General features: G+C 39.2%; 2 protein-coding genes across 3 annotated transcripts in view; both read right to left on the bottom strand.

Moving 5' to 3' along the window:
- The window catches only part of LOC109820070 (pantothenate kinase 1-like), a 32685-nt gene extending 13173 nt beyond the window's left edge, over positions 1–19512 (bottom strand). The window contains exons 1-11 of one of the 2 annotated variants that reach the window (XM_020386134.1): positions 19395–19512; positions 19153–19284; positions 18886–18999; positions 17560–17600; positions 9929–10045; positions 8955–9074; positions 8717–8811; positions 8485–8578; positions 6881–7012; positions 5472–5584; positions 5187–5310 (exon numbers count right to left, since the gene is read on the bottom strand). In XM_020386134.1, the coding sequence (XP_020241723.1) occupies positions 5187–5310; positions 5472–5584; positions 6881–7012; positions 8485–8578; positions 8717–8811; positions 8955–9074; positions 9929–10045; positions 17560–17600; positions 18886–18999; positions 19153–19279 (1077 nt within the window). In that variant the 5' untranslated portion in view covers positions 19280–19284; positions 19395–19512. Of the gene's footprint in view, positions 1–5186; positions 5311–5471; positions 5585–6880; positions 7013–8484; positions 8579–8716; positions 8812–8954; positions 9075–9928; positions 10046–17559; positions 17601–18885; positions 19000–19152; positions 19285–19394 lie in introns of those variants that run through there. The other variant, XM_020386135.1, reaches the window with a different exon arrangement.
- Positions 23325–25327, bottom strand: LOC109851302 (protein EMBRYO SAC DEVELOPMENT ARREST 3, chloroplastic). The gene is made up of 3 exons (XM_020421360.1): positions 25179–25327; positions 24584–24676; positions 23325–23825 (listed from the first exon to the last, which is right to left on the bottom strand). The coding sequence occupies exons 1-3, from the start codon at positions 25246–25248 to the stop codon at positions 23695–23697; spliced, it is 294 nt and encodes a 97-aa protein (XP_020276949.1). The 5' UTR covers positions 25249–25327; the 3' UTR covers positions 23325–23694.

Genomic DNA, 26113 nt, shown 5'->3' with positions numbered 1-26113 from the left:
CCGATCAACCAAACCCCCCACCCGACCCCTTCCAAACACCTGACCCGACCCCAAAACAGCCCCTGACCTGACCCCTTCCAAACCCCTGACCTTCGAACCCCAAAACAGCCCCTGACCCGACCCGAACCCCCAAAACAGCCCCTTACCCGACCCTAAAACAGCCCCCGACCCCTTCTAGCCGCTGCCACCTCGAACCCCCCTGTTGCATCCTGTCGAACCTCGAGTTTGGCATGGATTCCCTCGACTCAGTCCTCGAATTGATGACAGAAAGAGTATATATCTCACAACGATGAGATATATAACTGTTTTTGGTTCTTATTTCCTCTGAGAAACAAGAATTTGTTTGAGATCCTACTCTTGTTGTGCAGCAGAGGTGCTGCCAAAATTTTTACTGCACACAATAATGGTCGGAAGAGAAGGTGAACAGGTGGTGGGTCTGAAGCCTATTCGATGGAGGAGATCATCAAGAAGTTAAATCCTGCGGAGGTGTCAACTTTGATGAAGCTAATGAAGTTGTCGGCTAGTGAGAGCGCGACAAAACCATCGAAGAAGTTGGAGCTTCCGACCATCGATCTGAAGCTGGATGGACCTAGTACGTACCTGAGCTGGTCACAGCGGGTGAGATATACCCTTGCAGGGAGGAATCTGGAGGGTTATCTGACAGGAGAGGTGACAGAGCCGGAGAAGGACTCAGAGGGAAGAGATGAGTGGAAGTCCACTCATATGTTGGTGTACATCTGACTTCTTAACTCGTTGGTCCCGACGATCGCCGTCACGGTGGATGATATTGAGAAGGTGAAGGACGTCTGGGAGAAGTTGAGGACATATGATGGAGTGGGGAATAACCTGAGGATATTCCAGATTAAAGGAGAGATCGACGCCACAGTCTAGGGAGAGAGGACTGTATAGGAATACGCTACAGAGCTGGAGCGCCTGTGGCTGGATTATGATCATTTTTTTCCCCGGGCTAGCTGCAAGGACCCGGGATGTAAAGAACGGGAGGCCTTTCTACAAGAGAGGACTATGGTGTTTCTTAAAAGATTGACATCAGAGTTCGCTCAGCGAATCGCATTGCTGCTAGCTCAGTCGAAGATTCCCACGCTTAAGGAGGCTGTCTCTGCTATGATCCAGGAGGAGACTCGCATTCGGCTGCAGACGGGGACAGGTGGATTTCCTGTGGTGAAGTCAGCACTGGCAGCCTCTAGCAACACTGGATCTAGGGGAGAGACCCGACAGTGTTACAACTGCGGTGCGGTGGGTCATCTAAGGCATGCTTGCACTAAGCCATCAAAGGAAGGAGATTCGGGTGGACGTGGACAGTTCGGAGGTCGTGGTCGTGACCGTGGGGGTCGACGAGGTGGAAGAGGAGCAGGAAATCGGGCGAATCTGACGGTAGCAGAAGAAGAAGAAGCTGAGGTGGTCTTTACAGAGGAGGATCGTGCTCTCCTCACGATACTCAGGAAAAAACAGCAAATAGCAGGAGATGGAGATTTGAGGAGTGGGACTGCGGAGGCATCCACTTCGATCTTCGTCAGAGACAACACTGCTACCTATGCTCATCCGACCAAAGGTACTAATGACATACATGCTCTTACTTCTATGTCTCCCGACAGATCATCAGAGTGGATAGTCGACTCCGGTGCGTCTCGTCATGTGACAGATAATGCTAGTGAGTTCTCATCATATACTCACTTAGCATCGCCTGATAGTATTCAAACAGCTGATGGTACATTTCAGCCGGTGGTTGGTAAGGGTACAGTCGATTGTACTGGTTCTGTAACTTTGTCCAATGTTTTGCATGCTCCTTCCTTTCTAGTCAATCTTTTGTCCATTAATTCTATCATCCTCCAACTAAAATGCATTGTTTCTTTTGATGTTTCCAAGGTGATTTTCCAGGAGAAGGGGATAGGGCGGAGACTTGGGACTGGCACATGGCGTAGTGGACTGTGGTATCTGGATCGTGAAGGACTGGATTCAACATTGGTGTCAGTCATAAAGAAAGCAGGAGTAGGATATAAAATGAGTGCTGAAAATGAGTTAATGTTTCATCACCAGCGTTTGGGACACTCATCCTTTAGTGTTTTAGGTAGATTGTATCCTTTTTTATTTGAGAAAGAAAATAAACAGAAACTTGTGTGTGATGCATGTGAGTTTGGAAAGCTTACTAGAAGCTCTTATGTTAGTTTTGATCATAGAAGTTCTCATGTATTTGACTTGGTACATTCAGATGTTTGGGGGCCTTGTTCCACAAGTTCTATGAATGGATACAAGTATTTTGTTACATTTATTGATTGCTTCTCTCGTGTTACTTGGTTATACCTGATGAAGAATAAGAGTGATATGTTTGGGTGCTTCCAAAATTTTCATAGGACTGTTCAGACTCAATACGGAGCAGTGGTGAAAGTATTGAGGTCAGATAATGAGACAGAGTATACCAACAGAGCCTTTAAAGAATATTTGTCAGCTCAAGGAATACATCACCAGATAACCTGTCCATACACACCAGCTCAGAATGGAGTAGCGGAAAGGAAGAACAGACATCTTTTAGAGGTTGCTAGAAGCATGATGATCTCTATGAATGTCCCAGAAACATTATGGGGGCAAGCAGTATTGACCGCAGCAGCATTGATCAACAGAATGCCCTCGAGAGTGTTGGATTGGAAGTCTCCGTGTGAGATATTGAAGGGAGATAATGGTGGGATCCTTCCACTCAAAGTGTTTGGCTGCGTGTGCTTTGTGAAGGACAACAGGCCATCTGTCGGGAAGCTTGCTCCTAGAGCTGTGAAGTACATCTTTGTGGGATATTTTGCTACTCAGAAGGGATATGTTTGCTGGAGCCCTGTGGAGAAAAGGTTGTTTGTGAGCATGGATGTGCACTTTCGAGAGGGGGAGCCATATTACACCCAGAAGGTAACTTCATCCGCTGGTAACTCGCCCAATACTAAAAGTATGAGGCGAGAGGAGGAGAATGGTGAGAGAACGGTGAACAATGTGGAGAAATCCATTTCTGTATCGATTCCTTGGGAGGGAGAATTGGTTGAGGATGAGCAGGAGAATGACGAAGAAAAGGAAAATGAGACAAGAGGTGTTAGGCCCACTGTTCAGGAGGAGCTACTAACTTATAGTAGGAAGGACAAGCAAATTGCAGGAACAGTACCTACAGTGCCACTAGTGCTGCCAAGTCTCTTGCCAACGCCTACCCCGACTCCTGAAACACCTACACCACCACCAGTTTCATCCCAATGTGATAACATTCCTACTGATAACATTCCTCTCCCTACTCCTCCCATACCAATATCAGTACGGAGGACTACTCGTAGTAATGCGGGAAATCCTCCCGATAGATATGGTTGGGATCTTGCCCAATTTGTATCATATTCTAACATCCACCCTAGACATGGGGCATTCATTGCATCATTAGACTCTGTTACTGTACCTAACAATTGGCAGGTTACTAAGGACCCAAAGTGGAAAGCGGCTATGCACGAGGAGCTAGGAGCTCTAGAGAAGAACCGCACTTGGGAGCTAGTAAAACTACCAGAAGGGAAGAGAGCAGTTGGATGTAAGTGGGTCTTCACTGTGAAGCAGAATCCAGATGGACAAGTTGAGCGCTACAAGGCTCGTCTGGTAGCAAAAGGGTATAGTCAGACATATGGCATCGATTATGACGAGACCTTTGCACCGGTGGCGAAGATGAGCACTGTTCGGACCTTAATCTCTCTAGCAGTAAATGGTAGATGGAAGCTACACCAACTAGATGTGAAGAATGCATTTCTTCATGGAGATCTAGTGGAGGAGGTATACATGGAGATACCACCAGGATTCGGTACAGATCAGACAGTGGGAAAGGTCTGCAGATTGAAGAAGTTTCTCTATGGGCTGAAGCAGTCTCCTCGTGCTTGGTTTGACAGATTCAGAAGGGCTATGATTGGTATGGGGTACCAACAGATCAACGCCGACCATACAGTGTTCTTTCGACGGAGTGAAGGCCACATCACCTTGCTTGCAGTATATGTAGATGATATGATTATTACAGTGGATGATGAGAAGAAGATTGCCCAACTCAAAGTGAGACTGTGTAAGAAATTCGAGGTGAAAGATCTTGGCTTGCTTCGATACTTTCTTGGAATAGAGATAGCTCGAGGAGCGGAGGGGATCATCCTATCCCAGAGAAAGTATGCACTGGATCTTCTCAAAGAAACAGGAATGTTAGGATGCAAACCTGCAACTACATCGATCGACCAGAAGTTCAAGCTAGGTGCTGAGGCTGGAGAACCAGTTGATCGTGACAGATACCAGAGGTTGGTAGGAAGGCTGATCTATTTGAGTCACACACGTCCTGATATCTCTTTTGCAGTAAGCGTGGTGAGTCGTTACATGCACGATCTGAGGAAGGGTCATATGGACGCTGTGTACCAGATTCTGAGATATTTAAAGAGTGCTCCCGGAAAGGGGCTGATATTCAGAAAGAATGGACATGTGAGCATCGAGGGTTATTGCGACTCTGATTAGGCTAGCTGTGCTGATGACAGGAGATCCACCTCAGGATATTGTATCTTTATAGGAGGCAACTTGGTCTCGTGGAAGAGCAAGAAGCACTCGGTGGTAGCGAGGTCAACAGCTGAAGCAGAGTATAGAGCCATGGCCTTAGGAGTTACAGAGTTGTTGTGGTTGAAGAGTATGTTGGTGGAGCTGAAGCTGGATCAAGGAGCCCAGATGAAGCTGTGGTGTGATAACAAGTCAGCCATCAGTATCGCCAACAACCCAGTGCAGCATGATAGAACCAAACACATCGAGATCGATAGGTTCTTCATCAAAGAGAAGTTGGATAGTGGACTACTGGAGCTAAGTCATGTTTCGACTAAGGACCAGGTAGCAGATTGTCTGACTAAAGGACTTAGCTCAGTAGATATGATTAGAGGATGTGACAAGATGGGCTTAGTAGATATCTTTCGCCCATCTTGAGGAGGAGTGTTGACATATTAGTATTAGTTAGGGACTTATTTGTAAGTTGTGTAGGGGCCTATATAAAGCCCAAGAGATCTCATAATGAATTAGGGTTTCTTCATATATTTCAACTTCAGTCAACGTATTTTTTTGCATCTCATTTCCGTCCTTCGCTTATTTTTAAAACAAAAAAGTCCAAAAACCTTGAAGAATCATATGATTTAACTTTATTCACTTACTTGTTCTTTTAAATCATTGAGTATCAAGCCATTGATGTTAAGGCTTTCATAGCTCATGAACGCACCTAGAGCTCCTAAAAACCCCTCGTGTCGTAGGAAAACTGCTTGCATTTGACCTTTGGACCTGAAAAATATAAAGTAATTACTCAGCAATAAACCAAGTACAAAATTTTATTCTGGACATCAAGTTCAAAAGAAGTTGAAACTCAAAATCAAATTGAACTATAATGCCAAATGTTCGTAGAATGTTACAAGTGTTATACATTTGGATACAAGAGTGCTTACCAATAATCAATGGCATAAGAAATATTGTCCATTATACTGGCATGACCACGGATATAAGATCCCCCAAAGTAGACTCGATTGAGACCAAGAAGTGATGCTACGAGGAAGGAGACCTGAAATACCAATAGAGTAAGAATTAAGAGAATTTTCTTACAGAAAACTGAGTAAGGTTATGATATTCATGTTCAACTTATTAACAATAATCATATTTAAGGTGGAATAAAATAAAATAATTTCAACAAAATGGGCCAAAAGATTCTTTTTAAAACTGAAAGCACCTAGTCAATGTAGCTTGAGATTCTGATTTAAGATACTATTAGCTAAGGCTATATGAAAACAAATGAAAATTTCAAAAGTGTTAATTGATAAAGAGGTATAACCTTAAACATGACACTGATAAATGACCAAATGAAGCATAAGTCAGGTGCTTGCTTCAATTAATATCATTGAAGTCAATCTACACAGATTTTCCGATTTACAGGATATCGTCAATCTACACAGATTTTCCGATTTACAGGATGTCCTCAAGAATACAACTAATATGGAGACAATGATTGGTGATATTTGGGTACTATCAAATAGGTAAGCTGCTGGATTTAGGAAGAAAACATCATTTCAAATTTTCTAATAGTACACTACTGTTAATACTAAGAAGACATGATTCACATAACTTTCTGTCCCTAAGAAAAAGCTGAACATGCATATATATCATTTGCAATGGTATTGGTTACCGAATTCACCCTCATCATCATCTGAGAGAATTTCCATCAAAGGACATTAATGCTATGAAGGAGTCAAAGTCGACAAAGTTCCACAATAGAATTTTAAAACATCAACACCTAGATGCACAATAGATCCTTGTATGGTAAGAACCAACTCCATAGTAGAGATAAGTTTGCAAAGAGGATGTCCATCAAAAGGAAAAGTAATTCAAGATTACATCCTAAACTATGCTAACCTGTACTTCATTCGACGTTTTTTTTCTGGTCCCTCTATTACTAATATCTTGCTACCAAATCCTTATCAGCTTGATTCTTTCACTTTCAATGAAGTTTATCTACAAAAATTGATGATATAAAAGGAAAAGTAACAGCATAAATTTTCTTTTGGGTAAAAAGTTTCTATTTAAAAGGAAGTGTATCCATTATCACTTAAAGAAATAGAGAGTATACTAAATCCAGCTATAAAAGCAATCCTCAAGCCATGTTTATGAAAATAATTATGAAAGTACACAATGCTGTCTAAAGAACAAAAAAGGATCAGTGCAGGTAGCAACTGATATTTGCAGAAGAGTACGACATATAATTGCAGCATAAGTTGAGAAAAGCTCCCAAGGAAGTATGATGAGTTTGTTTTAGAGAAACTGTTTGAGCATTGACTACAAGCAAGAAATCAAGGAAGTAACATACCTGTGCGATGTTATAAGTAAATGCACTTAACAATGTTGTAGCGAGGTCTTCAGCTTTGTAATCTGTAAGCTTCCTCTGAGAACTTATCACCTTTCCAAAACTGGAAGCAAGAGTTGATGCTGAAAGGCCTTGCTGCATGATATAGACAAATGAACTTCATTAGGCCACTCCAAGAGAAAATAGAAGCAAAAATTATATATACCACGTATAGGTTGTTAGAGTGACAGAAAAAACTATAATCAGCATCCCTACCACATATTCGAAGTGGGCTTCACAGTAGATATTTAAACACAAGAATGTGAACGAGATTGATTAAATTATATAGATATAGAATCACATATAGTCATATAGTTACATTTTCAAAGGAAAATCAAGGGAGTAATATAATGCAAGAATTGGTGGAAGAAATCATATATTTTGAGGAAATTATAGATACAGTGCCTATACTTTTACACTACACTCATTCTGAGTAAGAGTATGGAAAATGACTCCAGATGGCCTCAAAATTGGGTCTCAGACAGATCAATGAAATCAAGGCGAAGATGCCCAATCTTTGCAAACAAATGAATAATGGTGTGCTGGTTTTCGTAGGCTCTCTTCTCTTAAAGTCCCTGCCACTACACCAAAACTATGAAGTTCTGGCGAGGGTCATAATTTTATGTTCTAACATATGCCCGCAGGTTGAGGGCTATTTAATGGCTGAAATCTGGACTCACAGAATGGTGTTTTTTTTAATCCGCTTAAGAAATTCCTGACCAGCAAGATGTGAAGCTTGCTTGCCCTGATACCATCCAAGTCTGCGTCATTACACCAAAACGCCAAAGTTGTGGTGAGAGTTATATTCTAACATCTTCAAAAACTGATCCGAAACCTAATGCAATGACCAGGATTCTTGATTTTATTAGAAAACAATCTAACAGAAGCTGATGTAAGAATATCTACCTACAGGCTTCCATCAAACCTTCTACAAACCTCTTAATCCAAGCATTTAGATTGAAGGCTGATTTTGGATAAAGAACAAATTGATGCCAAATTCTTTTTTGACTTTTTCACCATATCTCATCCTAGCCATTATTCTTAGGAGTCACAGCATCTACTATGACAACAATATTCAATTTAGATATAATAAGGTTTTCATCTGAAAGGACAAATCTTATCAAGAACAGTTTCCGATTTCTTCATCACTCTACTCCCCCCTATGTTACTTCCATCAGAATGTTTAAGGGGTTAAGAGCAACCAGTGAAGAAATCATCAGTACGAACAAATTGGTGTTTCATCTACTTGTAACTAAATTGTGATATACATAAGGGCTGTACATTCATCTGTCCTATAAAGACCTTATGCAACTCTTGCGTGTATATTAGAAATACATTTTGTTGTATGCATTCCACTCTTGTAACCCTGTCGACAGCAAATTCTCTTGTTAACCTAAATTAATAAGAAAATACTCACATTACTACTCCAAACAAGTACTTATTAGAAGACAATACATCTTGTAAGCCAATAAAAATATAATCAAGGCCAAAAATACCCACAACATTGTATAAAATCAAAGTGCATGTTCTGTTGTCACCAAATAAAAAATATTAAACCTACATTATACCTTCTGACAAGCTAGTTCTCCACAGATGTCTTTAACTATTAAGTCCAGAACAAGATTATCCCCTTGCTGGCTCAACTTTAAGAATTCATCATATCTGAAAGAAAAATGAGAACTGATGGATGTAAAATACAAGGTAGAACTGGATTACCTCCTTGCTGGGTCAATTTTAACTATTGAGAAATGCTCTTGTACATAAGCATATAAAAAAAAGTATCTGTTATTCAAATATTACTTCCTGCATCCTGTTAGAAGTTTTGCCAACCCAAATATTGTACCACCACCAATATGTGTTCCAGTTACTCGTTCAAATTTCTTGGTTCCAGTGACCTACATAATATTTGATACCATGAACTTCTGCATATTAACTTTTAGGAAGTTAATTAGAAACAGTCGAGGAGAGTTTGTAATAGACTGCATATCTTGCAGACAAATTTTCCATCAAAACGAAAAGAAAAAAATAACATAAATACCTTTATCATACTAACACCAGAGCCAATATTGACGAGGAGATACGGGAATAAGTTATCTTGGTTAACATGTACAGGCATCCTTTTTCTGCTCATGTGTGTGAAGGATTCACCAGGAATCTTCTGCTCATCATAAAAAAAATATTTTGTTAGTTTATTAATAGAAATAGAAGTACTTTTTGACAATGATTAGTATAAAAATCATTTAAATTATTAATCACAAAGCGGTGCTGTCAAAATATTTCTTAGCAACCAGGAAAAGCTTTACATAAATCATATTCAACAAATGCCTCCAAAATCATTGCCTTTTCCACATTACCCTCAATTTAGTTGGAGGATCAACAAGTTTATTGCTAGTGATTTGTGTTAGAGAATCATAGTTTAATGTTAACTTCCTTTTTGCTAAGAGAGTAGAGAACCTATTCTGAATCGACGCTTCACAGGAGGTGAAGTGCCTGTAACAGATAATTTGACTCTGTGATACTTGATGGATACATATAACTTATAAGATATTTCTTTTGATGTATCTTAACATTTGCAACGCATTATAGATGTATTGAAGATGTATCATAAATGTATCTGAGTACCTTTGTGCATTTAGAAAATTTTCAAAGATTACTCTGTGAACACTTTCACAGATTTCTTCTGCCAAAAACGATCAACATTATAGACAAAACAAATCCTATGTAATTTATTTCTGAGTATGATTGTCAAAAAAACAATGTAAAAGGAAAAAAGGATTATCTGATACATTCTCATCAACCAGTTAAACTTGCCCATGCACCAAGACAACTAGTTCTACGAAAAAGACACCCTTTTACTAAGCATCTCGGATTGTCTAATCATTGGAACCGCAAAAATAATGCTTCAACTTGTTTCTCATTGAAGCACATGTGAGTAACAAACCTTCAATAGGAATAAAATGGAGTTTTGAATGGGAACAAGAAGACCATAGTTGAACAGTTTTAGTGATTTACCTTCAGCAGAAAGTTTGCTCCAGCAACAACACTATCCATTTCATCCAATTTATCAAGTGAAACACCTAGTTTCTCCTTAAAAACGTCAGCAAACTTGAACGCTCCACCACCTGTCGCCTTCTCAAACAATTTAATGGGAAATAATTGATAAGCCAAGAAGAGAGAACTATAAGTGTGAAGTGCCCCCATAAGATAGTGGAAGAGACTTATGCACAACTACTGAAGAACCAGTCTATTGATACATTATATCCTAAAGAAATAAAAGGACATACTTCTACATTAGAGAATTTGAAACAATAATTTAATTCTGCTTTCAACTGCCCATTTCAAAGTGAATATTATCAGGCATATGTTTGTGAGAGAATTTATACTAGATGCCAAAGCACAGAGAAGTTTGTGCTTCTAGTTCATGATATTCTCAAGGTTTCAAGTACGGTTTCAAGTACAGCAGCAAGATTTGAGAAAAACAGTTAGCTCACATTTCCTAAAGGGAAGCTTTTATTCTAGCTACAATCAGTTTTGCAAAAATTCCATGGTATTAGCCAACAATGACATCCCTAAATTTTCAAAATTGCAGAAAGCCAATCTCACTTCTAAAGAATAAGAGAGATACCGTTAGGCTGAATTCGTGACAGAGATCCAGCTACACTACAGGATATGATAAAAGAGGATGAGGCAACTTGATTAACAACAGGCCAACAAAAAAGGACTTATTAAGAAAGTACTTCTTAGAAAATAGCATTTGTATAGTCAGATGTCAGTTTTCTTTTAAATTTGAAGTGGTCTCTTTCATTTGAGTTGTACCACATGCACACGAACAAGCACACACACATATATACACATAAATACATATATACGGATACATGCATATGTGTCGAGAGAGAGAGAGAGAGTACTGGGTATTCTTTTCATATGAGAGGAGACTAGGAGAGAATTCCACGTAACCACTCTCATTTTTTTTCTTTTGTTCCTCATTATCACACTTGGCTAAGATTCAACCACATATTGTATACGAGAGAATCCTCTCATATGACATAATAGTATGATGCTAGTATTAGGGGTTTAAAAAAAAGCTACATGAGCCAGTCAGGTAGAAGCCACACGTGAAAATTTCCACGGCAATTCCAAAAGGAAACAGCTATATTGAAACATGTGGAGCAAATTTGAAGCTAGATACAGAAAGGAAGTTGGACAATTGCTTCATGCAGGGGCTTGTAGACAAGGAACACTTGATACAAGGGAAACAAATGGAACAAGAGACATGAAGAGCCAGAGCACTGCCATAGAGGTTATTCCATGTTACTTGCTTCCTAAACTGCCATTCAGGTTCCCAAAAAGAAAGGAATACTTACATGAAAGAGAAATAAAATAACCATATCAAAACCTTCTAAATCACAAGTGTTTTGAAACTTCTTATCAAATTTAGCATGAAAGCTCTCTTAGTTATGTATTATGTAGTAAAATGTCATGCTTGTTAACTCACTGAGTATACAACAAGAAATGATCCAACTTAAAACCTTTTAATTCCAACCTCTTACCAGTTTCAGCTAGAAGCTCTCTTAGTTATTTATTATGTACTAAAAAGTTATGCTTGTTAACTCGTCAAGTATGCAATAAGAAATTATCAACTTTTGGTGTATAGCCCCCTTCTTTCCCATTCCCCACCCACCCCCAAAAAAGAACCATCACTGCTACAAAAAAAGAAAGAAAAGATAACACCTAATTTACAGCCCCACCAAAATAAAAGAAAAAAGAAATAAACAAACAAAGGCCTAAATTGGAAAAAGGAAAATAGAGGCAAACTCATTCTTTCCGAAAGTAGTAATCTAGACAAAGCAATCAACATACTCAGATGACAGACAAAATACACAAAAGGGACAAAAAATGACAAAAAGAAACCACCAGAAGCTATGTAAATAAGTGTTGTGATTTGGGAAAATATTAGGGTTACTTCTCCCATAGAGAGGTCTCTCTTTTATATTAATGCATTCTTACAAAAGGGTCCTTATAACATTAACTAATTAACTTAATCTATCTAAATAACTCAACACTCCCCCTCAAGATGGGCGATAGATATCAATCATCCCCATCTTGTTACAAAAGATATCACATTCTCTAGAACCTAATCCTTTTGTTAAACAATCAGCTAACTGTTCTTCTGATTTCACATAGCTCAAAGTCAGAACCCCTCTATTCAGTTGCTCCTTGATAAAGAACCGATCAATCTCCACATGTTTGGTGCGATCATGCTGAACTGGATTGTTTGCAATGTTAATCGCCGATTTGTTATCACACCAAAGTTGTAAGGGGTCTCTTCTAAACAGGCACAGCTCAGATAATATGTTTTTGACCCACATCAACTCACACAGACTAACTGCCATAGCCCTGTACTCAGCCTCAGCTGTAGACCTGGCCACCACATCTTGCTTCTTGCTACGCCAAGATACGAGATTGCCTCCAACAAATACACAGTAGCCTGTAGTGGACCTACGATCATCCATACAACCCGCCCAATCAGCATCACAATAGCCTTCAATTCTCAGATGTCCAGAACTCTTGAACCATAACCCCTTTCCCGGGCTTCCTTTAATATATCTAAGAATTCTGCGAACTGCCTCCATATGCTGCTCTCTGGGATCATGCATATATCTACTCACCACACTCACTGCATGAGTAATATCAGGTCTCGTATGGCATAGATATATAAGTCGTCCAACTAATCTTTGATATTGCTCTTTACTCACCGGGTCACCACCCTCGGTACACATCTTATGATTCTGCTCGATGGGAGTAGCTACAACTCTGCACCCCAACATCCCTGTCTCTGATAGAAGATCCAGAGCATACTTCCGCTGAGAAAGTACTATATCCTTTCGCGACCTTGCAATCTCAATTCCGAGAAAGTATTTCAACTGCCCCAGATCTTTAACTTCAAATTCCTCTCCCAATTTCTTCTTCAGCCGTAGGATTTCCTCAGCATCATCTCCAGTGATTACAATATCATCAACATAGACCGCCAGGATAGTGATACGAGTTTTGGAGTGCCTGTAAAACACAGTATGATCCCCATTGCACTGTTTGTACCCAATACCACAGACTGCCAACCTGAATCTGTCAAACCATGCCCTCGGAGACTGTTTTAACCCATACAAAGACTTCTTCAACTTGCACACCTTCCCAACTACTTGAGAAGTAGCGAAACCTGGTGGAATCTCCATATACACCTCCTCCTGGAGATCTCCATGCAAAAAGGCATTCTTGACATCTAGCTGATGTAGTGGCCAATTGAAGTTGGCGGCACATGACACCAACACTCTAACAGTGCTCATCTTTGCTACTGGAGCAAATGCCTCGTCATAGTCAATGCCATACGTTTGGCTGTAGCCTTTAGCAACCAATCTGGTCTTGTATCTGTCGATCTTGCCATCTGAAGTTTGCTTAACCGAATACACCCACTTACATCCAACAGCACGCTTTCCAACTGGCAAATGTACTAGCTCCCATGTGTCATTCTTCTTCAAGGCCTGAAGTTCCTCATGCATGGCACTCAACCACCTAGGATCTTGCTTAGCTACCTGCCAGTTGTTAGGTACAGGCACTGAATGCAATGATGCAATGAATGACTTATATGCAGGTGGAATGGATGCATATGAAATATAATTCGCAATGTCAGTATCCCAACTACCAAACTTAGTTGGAGGGTTTCCAGCATTAACTCTAGAGGTTCTGCGAGGCAAGACAGGAGTATTAGAAGTATCAGAAAAGGAATCATTACCTATCGACTCAGGTGGAGAAGACGAGGAAGGCACTGGAGAGGAAGGACTTAGGACATCAACATTTGTGGGTACTGGCACAGGCACAGGAGGCTGCTCATGCTGCTGTTTCTGTCTCCTCGTATATACTCTCAGCTCCCCCTGACCTTGACTGCCAACTCCTGAGTCGCCACCACTACTTGGCGATGTACCATCACTACTCGGTGACTCAAGAGGACATGGAATCATTCCAACCACGATGTCATTCTCATTCTCATTCTCATTCTCCCCCTCTACTAGCATCAGTAGAGCCATCTCCAAACAAGGAACTCAACTCCGTCTTCTCCCCATAAAAAGGTTCAAACTCCCGAAAAGTCACATCCATACTGACAAACAATCTTCTTTCAGTGGGACACCAACACTTGTATCCTTTTTGACTTGATGAGTAGCCAACAAATATACATTTAACTGCTTGTGGATCCAGTTTACTCACCATCAATCTGTGATCTCTCACATAACATGTGCATCCAAACACTCTTGGTGGAACAACAAAAACATTTGAGCCCAAGAACATCTCACATGGTGTCTTCATCCCTAATACTCTTGATGGTATTCTGTTGATCAAATAAGCTGCCGTCAAAACAGCCTCACTCCATAAAAACTTAGGCACATTCATTGTCAACATCAACGAACGTGCTACTTCTAGTAGATGTCTGTTCTTACGTTCAGCCATCCCATTCTGGGCAGGGGTGTCTGGACATGTGGTTTGATGAAGAATTCCCTGACTAGAGATGAAGGCCGCAAACTCCTTGTTAACATACTCTGTCCCATTATCTGTTCGAAGAATCTTCACCTGTACTCCAAACTGTGTCTTCACATAAGCCAAGAAATCTTAAAAACATTTGTAAACCTCAGATTTCTGCTTCATCATGTATATCCAGACCATACGTGAATAACAATCAATGAAAGTAACAAACCATCTAAAACCACTAATAGAGGTAGTAGGACATGGTCCCCAAACATCAGAATGAACAAGTGCAAATGGTTCAAAACTTCGAAGGCCAATCATTTTATAAGTAGAACGAGTATTTTTTCCAAGTTCACAAGCATTACAAAATAACTCTTTTCTATCCACTTTCTTTATTATCTCAGGTTCTAATCTACTCAAACTATCAAAAGATAAATGCCCTCGTCTGCAATGTTGAATCATTGCTTCTGCCTCTGGTCCTCCACTAACAGCAGTAGCAATCATTGCAGTCTTCCTGTCCAAGTACCAAAGACCATCACGCCTGATGCCAGTCCCAATCCTCCTCCCCGTTTCCTTCTCCTGGAAGACACACATATCCCGATCAAATAACACAGTGCAATTTAATTGATCAATGAGGGAACTAACAGAGAGTAAGTTAACTGGAAACGAAGGAACATGCAATACAGATGACAAGATAACAGATGAAGTGCAATGGACCGAACCAGTACCCTTGATGGGTTGGGATGTCCCATCAGCAGTCTGAACTGTCTCAGGATGTAAATGCTTACTCGGATAATATAATGCAAACTCACTAGATGCTCCTGTGACATGCCTAGATGCACCTGAGTCTATGATCCAATCAACATGAGTTTTAGTGGATGCAAGTGCCTGAACCTGTGTACCTTTGTTCGCATGAGCATAACCAACAAAGTTACCAAAGCAGGTAGTGTTATCCAGATCCTGAGTGACTTGTCCCTTGCCCTTCAAACTCTCAGACTGAAGCTTGAACTGACGTAGTTCCTCCAGCTCTGTTATTTCAGCTCCAGTCATCCCAGCAGTAGTCTGGGACTCCTCTGCCACAGCTAGGTGAGCAACTCCTCGGCCTCCACGTCCCCTGCCTCTTCGACCTGCATAGCCACCTCTCTGTCATCTGCCCCCTCGGCTACCACCAGTATTGCGGGGTTGAGGGCAATTGTAGCTGACATGCCCTTTCTTTCCACAGTTGTAACACTCTCTATCATCTCTGATGTAAGCATCTGGAACCACCAATGCTGAGCGGACAGCAGGTGAGGCCTCGCTTGCCATCACCTTCTGTCTGATCTCCTCTTGTTCCATCGATGCAATAGCCTCATCCAAGGAGGGGAGAGATGACAGGTGGCACATTGCTGCCCTCCTTCCTTCAAACTTTGGGTTCAGGCCCTTGAGAAAGCGAGCCACACGCCTACGCTCAAGATACTGTCTTCCCAGAAGAACATCTGCCGGGGTTTGTAGTGATAACGGATCATAGTGATCCAAATCCGCCCATAAGTGACGTAGCTCTGCTGCATACTGGTGGACTGTCTTCTCCCCTTGTGTGGTAGCATCAATCTTCTCCTCCACTTCCATCATCATCATCACACTCCCAGCTCCAGAGTACATCCCCTCCAATGTCTTCCAGATATCAGCTGCACTTGAGATAGACTCCACCATCCCAGCTATGGTTGAAGACAGAGAAGTCAACAACCAAGAAACCACCAGAGAATTAGTGTTACTCCATGTGTTCCACTCAGTACTCGCCTTATTCTCTGGCTCAGTGCACTCCCCCTTCACATATCTTTCAAGTCCTTTGATTCGAAGGTTCAACAATGCCCTTCGAGACCAACTCAGATAGTTTCTTGTCCCCTCAAGCTTGATGTCATTAGGCAGTAACTTTACCCTCTGCATAACCTGCGCCGACTCCGATGCCACCACGACTGACCTACTAGGATTCTCCTCTAGTTTGGTCTGAAATACCATGGCCACCCCCTCCAGGATCTCCTTCAATTCCTGACTTGTCACGGGTGTTCCCATCTTCACAGTTGACTGCCTTTCAAAAAAACAACCTCTCTTTCAATTCCTAACTTATCAAAGGATCTCCTTCAACCCCTATAGTTTCTTGTTCCCATCTTCACAGTTGATTCATCTCTCTTCATAGTTGATTCTGTTCTCTTTCAGCAACAGTACCCAATTCCCATCTTCACAGTTGATTCATCTCTCTTCATAGTTGATTCTGTTCTCTTTCAGCAACAGTACCCAACACAATTTAAAAAGGTTCCCTTCTCTTTCAGCAACAGTACCCAAAACAATTTATAAAGGAAGAAACACCCCTCGAAAAATCAATCTCCACGAAATGTTTCCCTTCTCTGGCTTTTCCTCACTTCCTCTCTTTCCTCTGTCTCTCTCAAACCCTAGAACTAGGGTTTTCTCCGCCTCTGGCTTTTCCTCACTTCCTCTCTTTCCTCTGTCTCTCTCAAACCCTAGAACTAGGGTTTTCTCCGCTGCTTCTACTCGATCTCAAACCCAAGGGCTTCAGATTCATCAGCCCTAACGACGGCAGCGACTGCTACAGAACCCTCACCGACTCGACGGCATCAGAGAGGACTCGATGGCTTCAGATCGTCGTCGTCGTTGACTGCCAACCCCGATCGTCCCTCACTTCCTCTCTCTTCAAGTCCGATCGTCGTCGTCGTCGTTGTGGGACTCAGGTGGGAGCGTCGTCGTCGAAAGGGAGCGTCGTCGTCGTCGAAATCTCTGATCGTCGTCGAAAGGGAGCGTCGTCGTCGTCAGGTGGGGGCGTCGTCGTCGTCAGGTGAGTTGATTTCGATCAAGCCGATGGCTTCAAGAGGGTGTAGAGGAGCCGCAACCTGGCTCTGATACCATGTTGTGATTTGGGAAAATATTAGGGTTACTTCTCCCATAGAGAGGTCCCTCTTTTATATTAATGCATTCTTACAAAAGGGTCCTTATAACATTAACTAATTAACTTAATCTATCTAAATAACTCAACAATAAGTATGCACAGTAATTCACAAAACATGACAAAAAGAAACCACCAGAAGCTATGTAAATAAGTATGCACAATAATTCCTTTTTGATATATTATTAAAGCATACCTTCATCACTCTATTTGCAGTTGATACTCCTGGAGGCCTTCCTGCCAACATTAACAATTGATGACATTTAGCATGATATACTATATAAAGCAACAATTCAAGAAAAAATTTAGTGTATAAATAAATATATAGCACTGGACAACTTGCAAAAGCAATGTGCATTCCAAATATTTTGTTCTGTTCTTGAAATATGCACTAAAGGGATAGGGTTAACGACAGGATAATAAAAAACATCTAGCCAGTAGTTCAGTACTCTGCAAATAGTAGAAAGTTACATCTAAAATAGAAACTTAAATGCCTAGCATATCTAAATATGAAGGCCTTAGAGCACAGATAATTAGACTGGCCCTTCAAAGCTCTTCATAGTTTATACAAATATAAAAAAAATCAGTGACCAACAAGTAATTTATTTGCAAGGTTAAGTACAGAAGTTTGGTCCTTTTCCTTTCCAACATTGACTTCATTCTCCCACTTTAGAGAATCATGAAGTTGGACATGATTGTAATTTCTAATGCATCAAGCTACAGATGTATAGCCTGGAATACTGGGGTCTGTTGGGTTCTGGTCAGTTCGGAACAGATTTCATCATAAGAACCGCAAATAGTTTCCTTTTCAACTGTATTTTGTTGCATACTATTTCCTCCAATGTTCAATATGTCCATAAACCAGAAACTCATTACATCCAAAAAAAATAGCATGCTATCTTTGAGCTAGCCTTTGAGCATCAAGATAGTTATGTGTTAACATGTTAAGTTAGACCAGGAGCTTTGGTATTACACATTGAATCAGATATTTTCTAAACTATACGTTCTCAATTTCCCAAATCTTTGATATTCCACATCAAAGACGACCTATTGCTCCTTATCCAATGTTCCATTCTTATAACCCCCTTTTTTTTACAACTTTTCAACATTATTAGGATTTTTATTAGGATCTACCTATTGTAAGATAATTTAACTCATTTTACAAGCATCGTGTTATATCATAACATATCAAATTTATATTTTTTTACCATGCTTAAATTAAAGACATTATCTATTTACTCATGATTCTTATCTAAGATCCTCACTATCCCATTTCCCCTATCACATTAAATAATCACATTTTGCATGAAATTTGATGATATGTTGCAATGTAACTTCTGAACATTCTTTTCCTATGATGTGCAATGCACATGTAGACAACAATTACCTTGTCCCATACCTAACTCAAACTAGTGGAAGTATGCCAATTATTCAAAAATAGTACAAATTAATGCCGAGACCCTATTAATCAACAAGACGAGTAAAATCTAAAAGAAATAAACAGTAAAATTTATAGCGATACCGTTGAGAAGCTTCTTATCTTGAATGAAATCCAAGCACTCCTCTAGCCTGCTAGTCTCAAACTTCACAAAATTCAGCTTCCCGTTTTCAAAATACACCAACTTGATCAATGTCCCTGGAACCAATAAACCCAATCAACAAACTATTCAAAAGGGGGTTGCGGGGGGGCTAAGGGCAAATTTCCAAAAAACACAAAGATCAGGGGGTTTTGTGAAAATTACCAAAGCAAGTAAATTAAAGAGACAAAAGAAGTAAAATTTTAAGTGACCTCCAATGTCGAGAGAGGCTAGAGAGGCATTTGAAGCTTGGTTTGGGAGACAGATCGGGGGGTCTCTCTCCATTGAATCTCCACAAATCGCTGCTCCACTGAGATCAAGCCTCGTATTACCGGCCATTCCAGCTGAAATTGGGAGAAATTAGGTCAAATCTTGGGCCTCATTCTGTAACTTTTTGAAGATTCTGGAGAGAGAGAGAGAGAGAGAGAGGCTTCAGAGAGAGGGAGAATGATACCTGTCAACAGCCAAATCAGTCGCGGAGAGAGAGAGAGTGAACGACGATGGAGATGACGTCAGTCGTTAGGTGGCCCAGTGGCCTACCTAACTATTGGGTTTTCGGTTGCGTAATGGAGGATCCGGCTCCCGTGAACACCAGGCCTGTTTAGTTACTTTTTTTCGTACAATGCACAGTTGCTACAGTCCAGCGCAATAGGTTGTTCGGTTAGCTACAGTAATACGACCCCCTATGTCTTGAATCGATGAGGACCTCCCAGTAGCCACAACTCATCTAAATTAACATAACCATTTTTAATTTAACAAACAGAGGAGTTGATTGTAATATTGTAGTGCGTAACGTTTATAATATTATAACTCTAAAAACTTTCAAAAAAGTGAGCCAAACAGGCCAAATTGAATCTCATGGTTTTTCTTTTTTCTTTGTTTCCTTCCTTTCTCCCCTCTTTTTTTGGTCTAAAGAGGGTGTTTGCGTCTCTTTGAACAATTCTTTCAATTTCTTTAACGTTTAATAGAAAAATATTTATTTAATTTTTTAGGATCGGTTACCGGAATCATATTTTTTCATTGTTGAAAATTTTTCTGCTAAGGTAATGATTTTCATATCATTCTTGAAAGATTTTAGTTGAATTCTTTTCGTAGTTCTACTTTCGTCGACAGTTGTCTATTAAATTACTTCTTTCAATTTGAGCATTTAATGACCTCTGTTGCGTTCATTCATAAACAGTTGGGCAATTTGAAGAGAGATTCAATGCATCCAAGGATTGAATGAGTTTGTTTGTTCTATTGTCCCACCAAATATAGATATTGAAAATGATCTTCAAGCACGAGAACACGTGCTAGTAATTAATATTATTTTTTTCTCTAAGATTTGAATTATTTTTCCTCTACTACCCTCCTTCCAAAGTTGATAATTTTCAATTCAAGTTTCTTTTTCCTCCTTTTTTTTGTTTGTTTTGTGAACTCACTCGCGTTTTCGTACTGTTTATTTCTTTTACTTGATAAAGATTGAAGTATTTATTCATTGAATTTCATTTATTTTTCGTGCTTTCATTTGTTAGTACTTGCTTTTATTTTCTCTCTGATTTTATTTCTTTGTTGCATGCATTTTGTTTGATGGATGGTTAAACACAATGAGATTATTATTATTATTATTATTATTATTGTTGTTGTTATTGTTATATAATGTCCAATGAGTAATGTTTCTCAGCAAGAAGGTTTAACTAGAAAGATGAGAAATTGATGGTATTATATAATGCCCAATGAGTAATGTTTCTCAGCAAGAGGGTTTAACTAGAAAGATGAGAAATTGATGGTATTCTATATCAAGTACTATTGGTAAAAGTCTGGTTCAATACATGGCACAAATTCATTTTTGAAAAGAGACAGTTCATGTTCATATGCACACATTTATTCTACCATTGCTGTTTTAGGAGATCTGTCTGATCTTCAGTTGAAAGGAGCTAGAATTAAACAACATCAGGGCTCTTCAATTTGCAGAGGACAATATTATTTTTTTAAAGCTTCTTCTGAAGATGTGATCACTCTCAAAGCTATCCTTCTCATTTTCGCGAACATTTCTGGTCTGACTGTGAACTCCAACAAAACTCATCTGTTCTACCTTGGTAGAACTCCATGCAATGGATCTCATCTTGCTAGAGTCTTAAATTGTTCTGTGGGCTCCCTACCTTTCACTTACCTTGGTTTACCACTCAAAAAGGATCCTTATCTAGAAGAGACTGCTTCCTTTATTAGATTCTTTCTCAAATAAACTGTCCCATTGGAAGAACAAATCACTATCCATTGGGGGACGTCTCACATTGATAAATTCAGTTCTCTCCTCTATCCCGTTCTACTTCATCTCCTCTTTCAAATTCCCTTTGTGGCTCATTCAAGCTATTGATAAGATTAGGAGGAATTTTCTCTGGAATGGGAATAATCTCCCCTCCAAAGTTAAGTGTTTGGTAGCTTGGAAATCAGTTTGTAGATCGAAACAAGAAGGAGGGTTGGGAGTCATCAATCTCCATGTCTTTAATCTCGCTTTTCTATCTAAATGGATTTAGAAAATCTTTGAGAGGGACGATCTTTAATCAGTAAAGTCATCTTCTCCATGTATTCAAAAGATGACTCCAACCTTATGGTGCATCATATGCTCAAAGACCAATTTTCTATAAACTCAGTCTTTTTCAGCTTTGCTAAATGGATTGTAGGCAATGGCAAGACTTGCAGATTCTGGTATGATAAATGGTCTAGTCCTAACTCTCTGCGTAGCCTCTTTCCGCAAGCTTTTTCTCTTGCCTTCTCCAATGGTAGCAGCATCAGATCTCAGGGTTTCATATTAAATCAAGTTTGGCATTGACACCCCATCCTCAGAAGAGGACTCAACCCGGAAATGCATAGGGAAGTCCAGGACCTTCTCTCTTTCATTGAACCTTTTTCTTGCATAGCTATCTCTTCTCTGGACACTATTCGATGGCATTTACATTCATCAGGAATATTCTCAGTCAAATCTCTCTACTCTGTTCTGAATTCTGGAGGGTGCAAATCAAGGTACTTCAACTTCATTTGGAAATCCCCTATCCCTCTGAAAGTTAAAGTCTTCTTCTGGCTTGTCAGTAATAAAAAACTAAACACCAGGGCCAATCTAGTCTCCAAAGGATGGAACGGTGACCCTAGATGTCCGTTTTGCAATTTAGAAGTGGAGAGTCATGACCACTTATTCATCTCATGTTCTTTTGCATCCTCTATCTGGTCTATTCTCTTCCCTAGTATCAGTGCCGGCTCTTGGCCTCTTTCCATGAAGGACTTAATCCTCCTCAATGACTCCTCGGTCTTCAATAGAGACATAAGAAGTATTTGGAGAATAGTGCTCCCATGTTATTGTTGGTGGATTTGGAACAGCCGTAACTTCCTCATTTTTAGAGATATACAGCAGAACTCGGACCTTATTGCAGCTAATGTTGCTAGATATACTCTCTTGTGGGCAGGTGCTCAGGAAGATAGGTTGGCTAAAAGGATTCGTAGGGCAGCTAGCAAGCTGCAATTTGAAGATATAGCAAAGAAGAAAGCGACAGCTGAAGTGGGAGATAATTTTTCAGCAGATTAGTCATAGTTGGATGTTAAGCACAATGGTTGTCTCTTTTGGGAGTTTTTTCTTTTGAGGCCTGGTATCTTAATCAAACTCCTTAACTATTTTTTGGTGGTGGCTATTCCTGGTTTAATAGTGTATATGCATATTTTGAGCTACCTAGTTTAGGTAGAAGATGCTTTTTAAACTGCTCTTTTTCTGTTTTTTTGTGTGGTATGTATATTCTCTGTAAGTTTTTTTTCTTTTTGTTCACATAAATAGAACAGGAATGTTATTCCTGTTTCTTCAGTTCAAAAAAATGTTTAGAAGCACACATTGGTATAAAATGGGTGTCTAAAGCATGCCAATTCCTGAAGTTTGATAGCATACATACAAGTCGAAGTGTCCCTTTCACTATACAGAAACTTTAATTTTTGGTGTAGTGGAAAATATCTTAATATGATATCAGATCAATCATGTTCAAATCTCACGGTCCCCATATTCACTCATGGAAAAGACATTTAACATGCACTTGTATGTTACAGTCAAAAATTATCCTCCATCCTCAGAAACAACTGTGTAGTGGAATTGAATTTAACAAGACGTAATGCACACATATCGATAAGTACTAAAAAAATGAAATAGATCAAAATGCGGACAAATGACTATGTTTTCCCCCATTGCCCTGTGCAAGAAAGAGCATCATTGCACCATTGAAAAGAATGAATGGAAAAAAAAACTAAAATCCTGACTAAAATCGACAAAAGAACAAAAAATATCTGAATTGAGAAGAACTGGAAGCACTGGCAACCCGTAACAACTTTCCAGCAAAATCACATTTACTCATGCTGCTGCAAAATCAGAAGGGGAAAAAAAATGCTTCTACAGGCTTCTCATTCTTTAGTACAACAAAAAGGTGGCATTATTAGAAGAAAACGGATACAAAATTTATAGGCAGCTTAAACGTCACTGTTTTTAAGCGCAATTCCTTGAATCTAGACAAAAACCCCACTAAAAGCTATAATACAAACATCTACAAGGATATATCATTATTACAAAAAAGAAGCATAAAGAAATCTATACGCAACTCAAATCTCGATTACTGGAGTGTGACTCCTCTGGATGAAGACTTCAAGCAATTCGCATATTCTTGTTAAATATGCTTATGTTCGACTATCAAAGAGCTTCATGATGTATGGAGTTAAAGTATTTTCTTCTTGGTATGATAAATGGTCTAAGAGCCAGGCAATAACCGGCCATTGTACATCTTGTCCAGTAATTTGCGTGCTTCAGGTCTGCGTAGAAGTCCCTTGTTGTTGGGTAGACCAGTCCCTAAACATACCGGGCACACTAGTTTTCCCCGACCTAAAACACAAAAAGAAGGGATGAATGTTTTACGAAAGAGAGAATTTATGCTTACAATGATCAAAAAGACATGTTTCAAAAATATAATAATCATTGAAAAAATTGGGTTTTTTAAATATTGGTCTTTTAAATTTGTAATATTTTGAAATTAGTCCCTTAAATCAGTGAAATTATTATTTAGTTCCTCATCCTATAGTTAGTTCAAATTAGTTCCTCTTGCCGTTGTTCTGTCTAAATTGCTAACTCAGTCTGGCTTAGTTGTTAATCACACGGTAAATTAATTTCTACCCTCAGGAGAGATTGTTAAATGGGTTATGGGAAGAAATAACCATTGGGTTTAAAGAACAGATTTGGGTTTGGAGTAACATAAATGATGAGGTATAACTCAAATCCATGACAAAGTTGAGTTAAATGGAATACTCCTCTAGCCACCTACAGGGACTAATTTAAAATAACCAATAGGATTTGGAGGACTAGGCAGCAATTTCAGTGCTTTCAGGGGCTAGTACTAAAGACCCAAGGCACCTATATCCAAGGAAAAGGTTGAACCTTTAACTCTACTTTCTAACAATGAGAATACACCACAAGTCATACACGTCTATCCAAGGAAAATGTTGAGCAATTTTAAGGAAAATGTCATGAGCTTATAACTATTGAAGTATTCAAAAAAGCAGAAAAGGCTTCATTGGAGCAGCACGGAGTATGACTTAAACGATCTTGAAAATATTAAATCATGATTACAGTAATGGAGACATTACCATAACAGTTTGGACATTCAGTAAACTCATAAACATCTTTTGCTCGCTTTCTGTTAAGTGCTTTCCATTTTCCAGTACCTCCGCACATATCACCTGATTTTAACAAAGGAAAGAAAAATACAATTTTGCATCATAAGAACGTAAGATATGCACACTTGCTCTTGCTATAAACTGATTTAAACATATTATAGATTATCTTACCGTTAATATTTCTTGTCTCAATTGAATTTATAAGTTCGGAAAAATAGATTCTTGCTTTTGTGCTGACACTTTTAATCTAGTATACGTTGTTCACATTATGTGGTCATATGAACTACAAGTTCTTTGCAACAATATGCAATATCATAAACAAATTCAATTTCATGATAAGTCCTCCGAGTTGAATGTTTTCCTAAAAAAAGAAACTTCAAAAAAATCACTTTAATAAATTGCTTTTAAAGTTTTAGAAGTTTAAATTCAAAATAATTTACGCAGCATTGGACTTCCAAATGTGGAATAGCTTATTCTCGATCAAAGACTCAAGGAATAGCGAGTTTGCCTGTTAGATCATGAAGAATTTTGAAAAACAACGATTAAAAAAAAGAAAATTTCTTACATATAATAGCACCACTGCCGCCACAGTTTTTACACACTGGTTTCTCTTTTCCAGAGGAATCATCCATCATGTCCAAGGCCAATCCCCTTGGTGCTCTTATAAAAGAGTCTGAAACAGTAATCAGTCCCAGAGTTGTGCATAAACAACAATATAATTTTTTTTTTATAAAGAACAACTTATTTTAAAGTTTTTTAGCACATTCATACATATATATACACATATACATGTATGCATATGTACAGTGTGGAGCAATCTTGGGTTGGTGCATGTGTGTGTACTATTTAAATGGTCAAGAACTTAGAAGAGCTTTTAGAGAATAATACTCGAACTAATGTGCGAGGAGTCATCTGGGTGAACTTATAATATGAAATGGTGGCTCCAAAAGCATGACTTCCTACTGATGTCCCGATGCACTTGGTCACTCAAATACAAATGGATGTAGACTTGAACCTCCTATTGAACTGAGAACTATTGGGAGAGCATCAAGTGCCCAGTTTTCAGAGAAGGTATGAGACTTTATGATGCCAAACCTTGCAACTATCACCATTTAGTTTCTTCCCCTTTCAAGAGATTTGTATTAATGTCTTAAAATCTGTTACCTACATGTAGACAAATTCCAACTTTATGTTGTATTTTAATGATCACAAAATACAATATTTTATAAAATACAAATTATCAAAAAAATTATAATACCATTGGCATGGAATCGGAAACTTGTTATGCTCAAAATAATCTACTGTGCCTCAAGCAAAATTTTAAAAACAAATAATTTACTTTCCAACAAGTTGGAATTGGATGCAAGAACCTCTTCATACTTGAGCAAGTATATGTCTCTCAAACCAATATGCAATTTGGCTTAACCCCAAAAAAATTCTGATAGCGCTTCAATCTTATCCATCAAAATGCAAGGTGAAAGCTCAACCAGTAATATTAGT

The sequence above is a fragment of the Asparagus officinalis genome, chromosome 8 (genome assembly GCF_001876935.1).
Source record: "Asparagus officinalis chromosome 8, Aspof.V1, whole genome shotgun sequence".
In the NCBI taxonomy this organism is placed as follows: Eukaryota; Viridiplantae; Streptophyta; class Magnoliopsida; order Asparagales; family Asparagaceae; genus Asparagus; species Asparagus officinalis.
This window is presented reverse-complemented; position numbering and strand designations above follow the sequence as displayed.

Coding starts and splice junctions, on each gene's coding strand:
- LOC109851302 (XM_020421360.1), bottom strand. CDS start 25,248: ATGATGGATGATTCCTCTGGAAAAGAGAAACCAGTGTGTAAAAACTGT. Junction 24,677..25,178: donor CGGCAGTGGTGCTATTATAT/GTAAGAAATTTT, acceptor TGTTAAAATCAG/GTGATATGTGCGGAGGTACT. Junction 23,826..24,583: donor TGAATGTCCAAACTGTTATG/GTAATGTCTCCA, acceptor TTTGTGTTTTAG/GTCGGGGAAAACTAGTGTGC.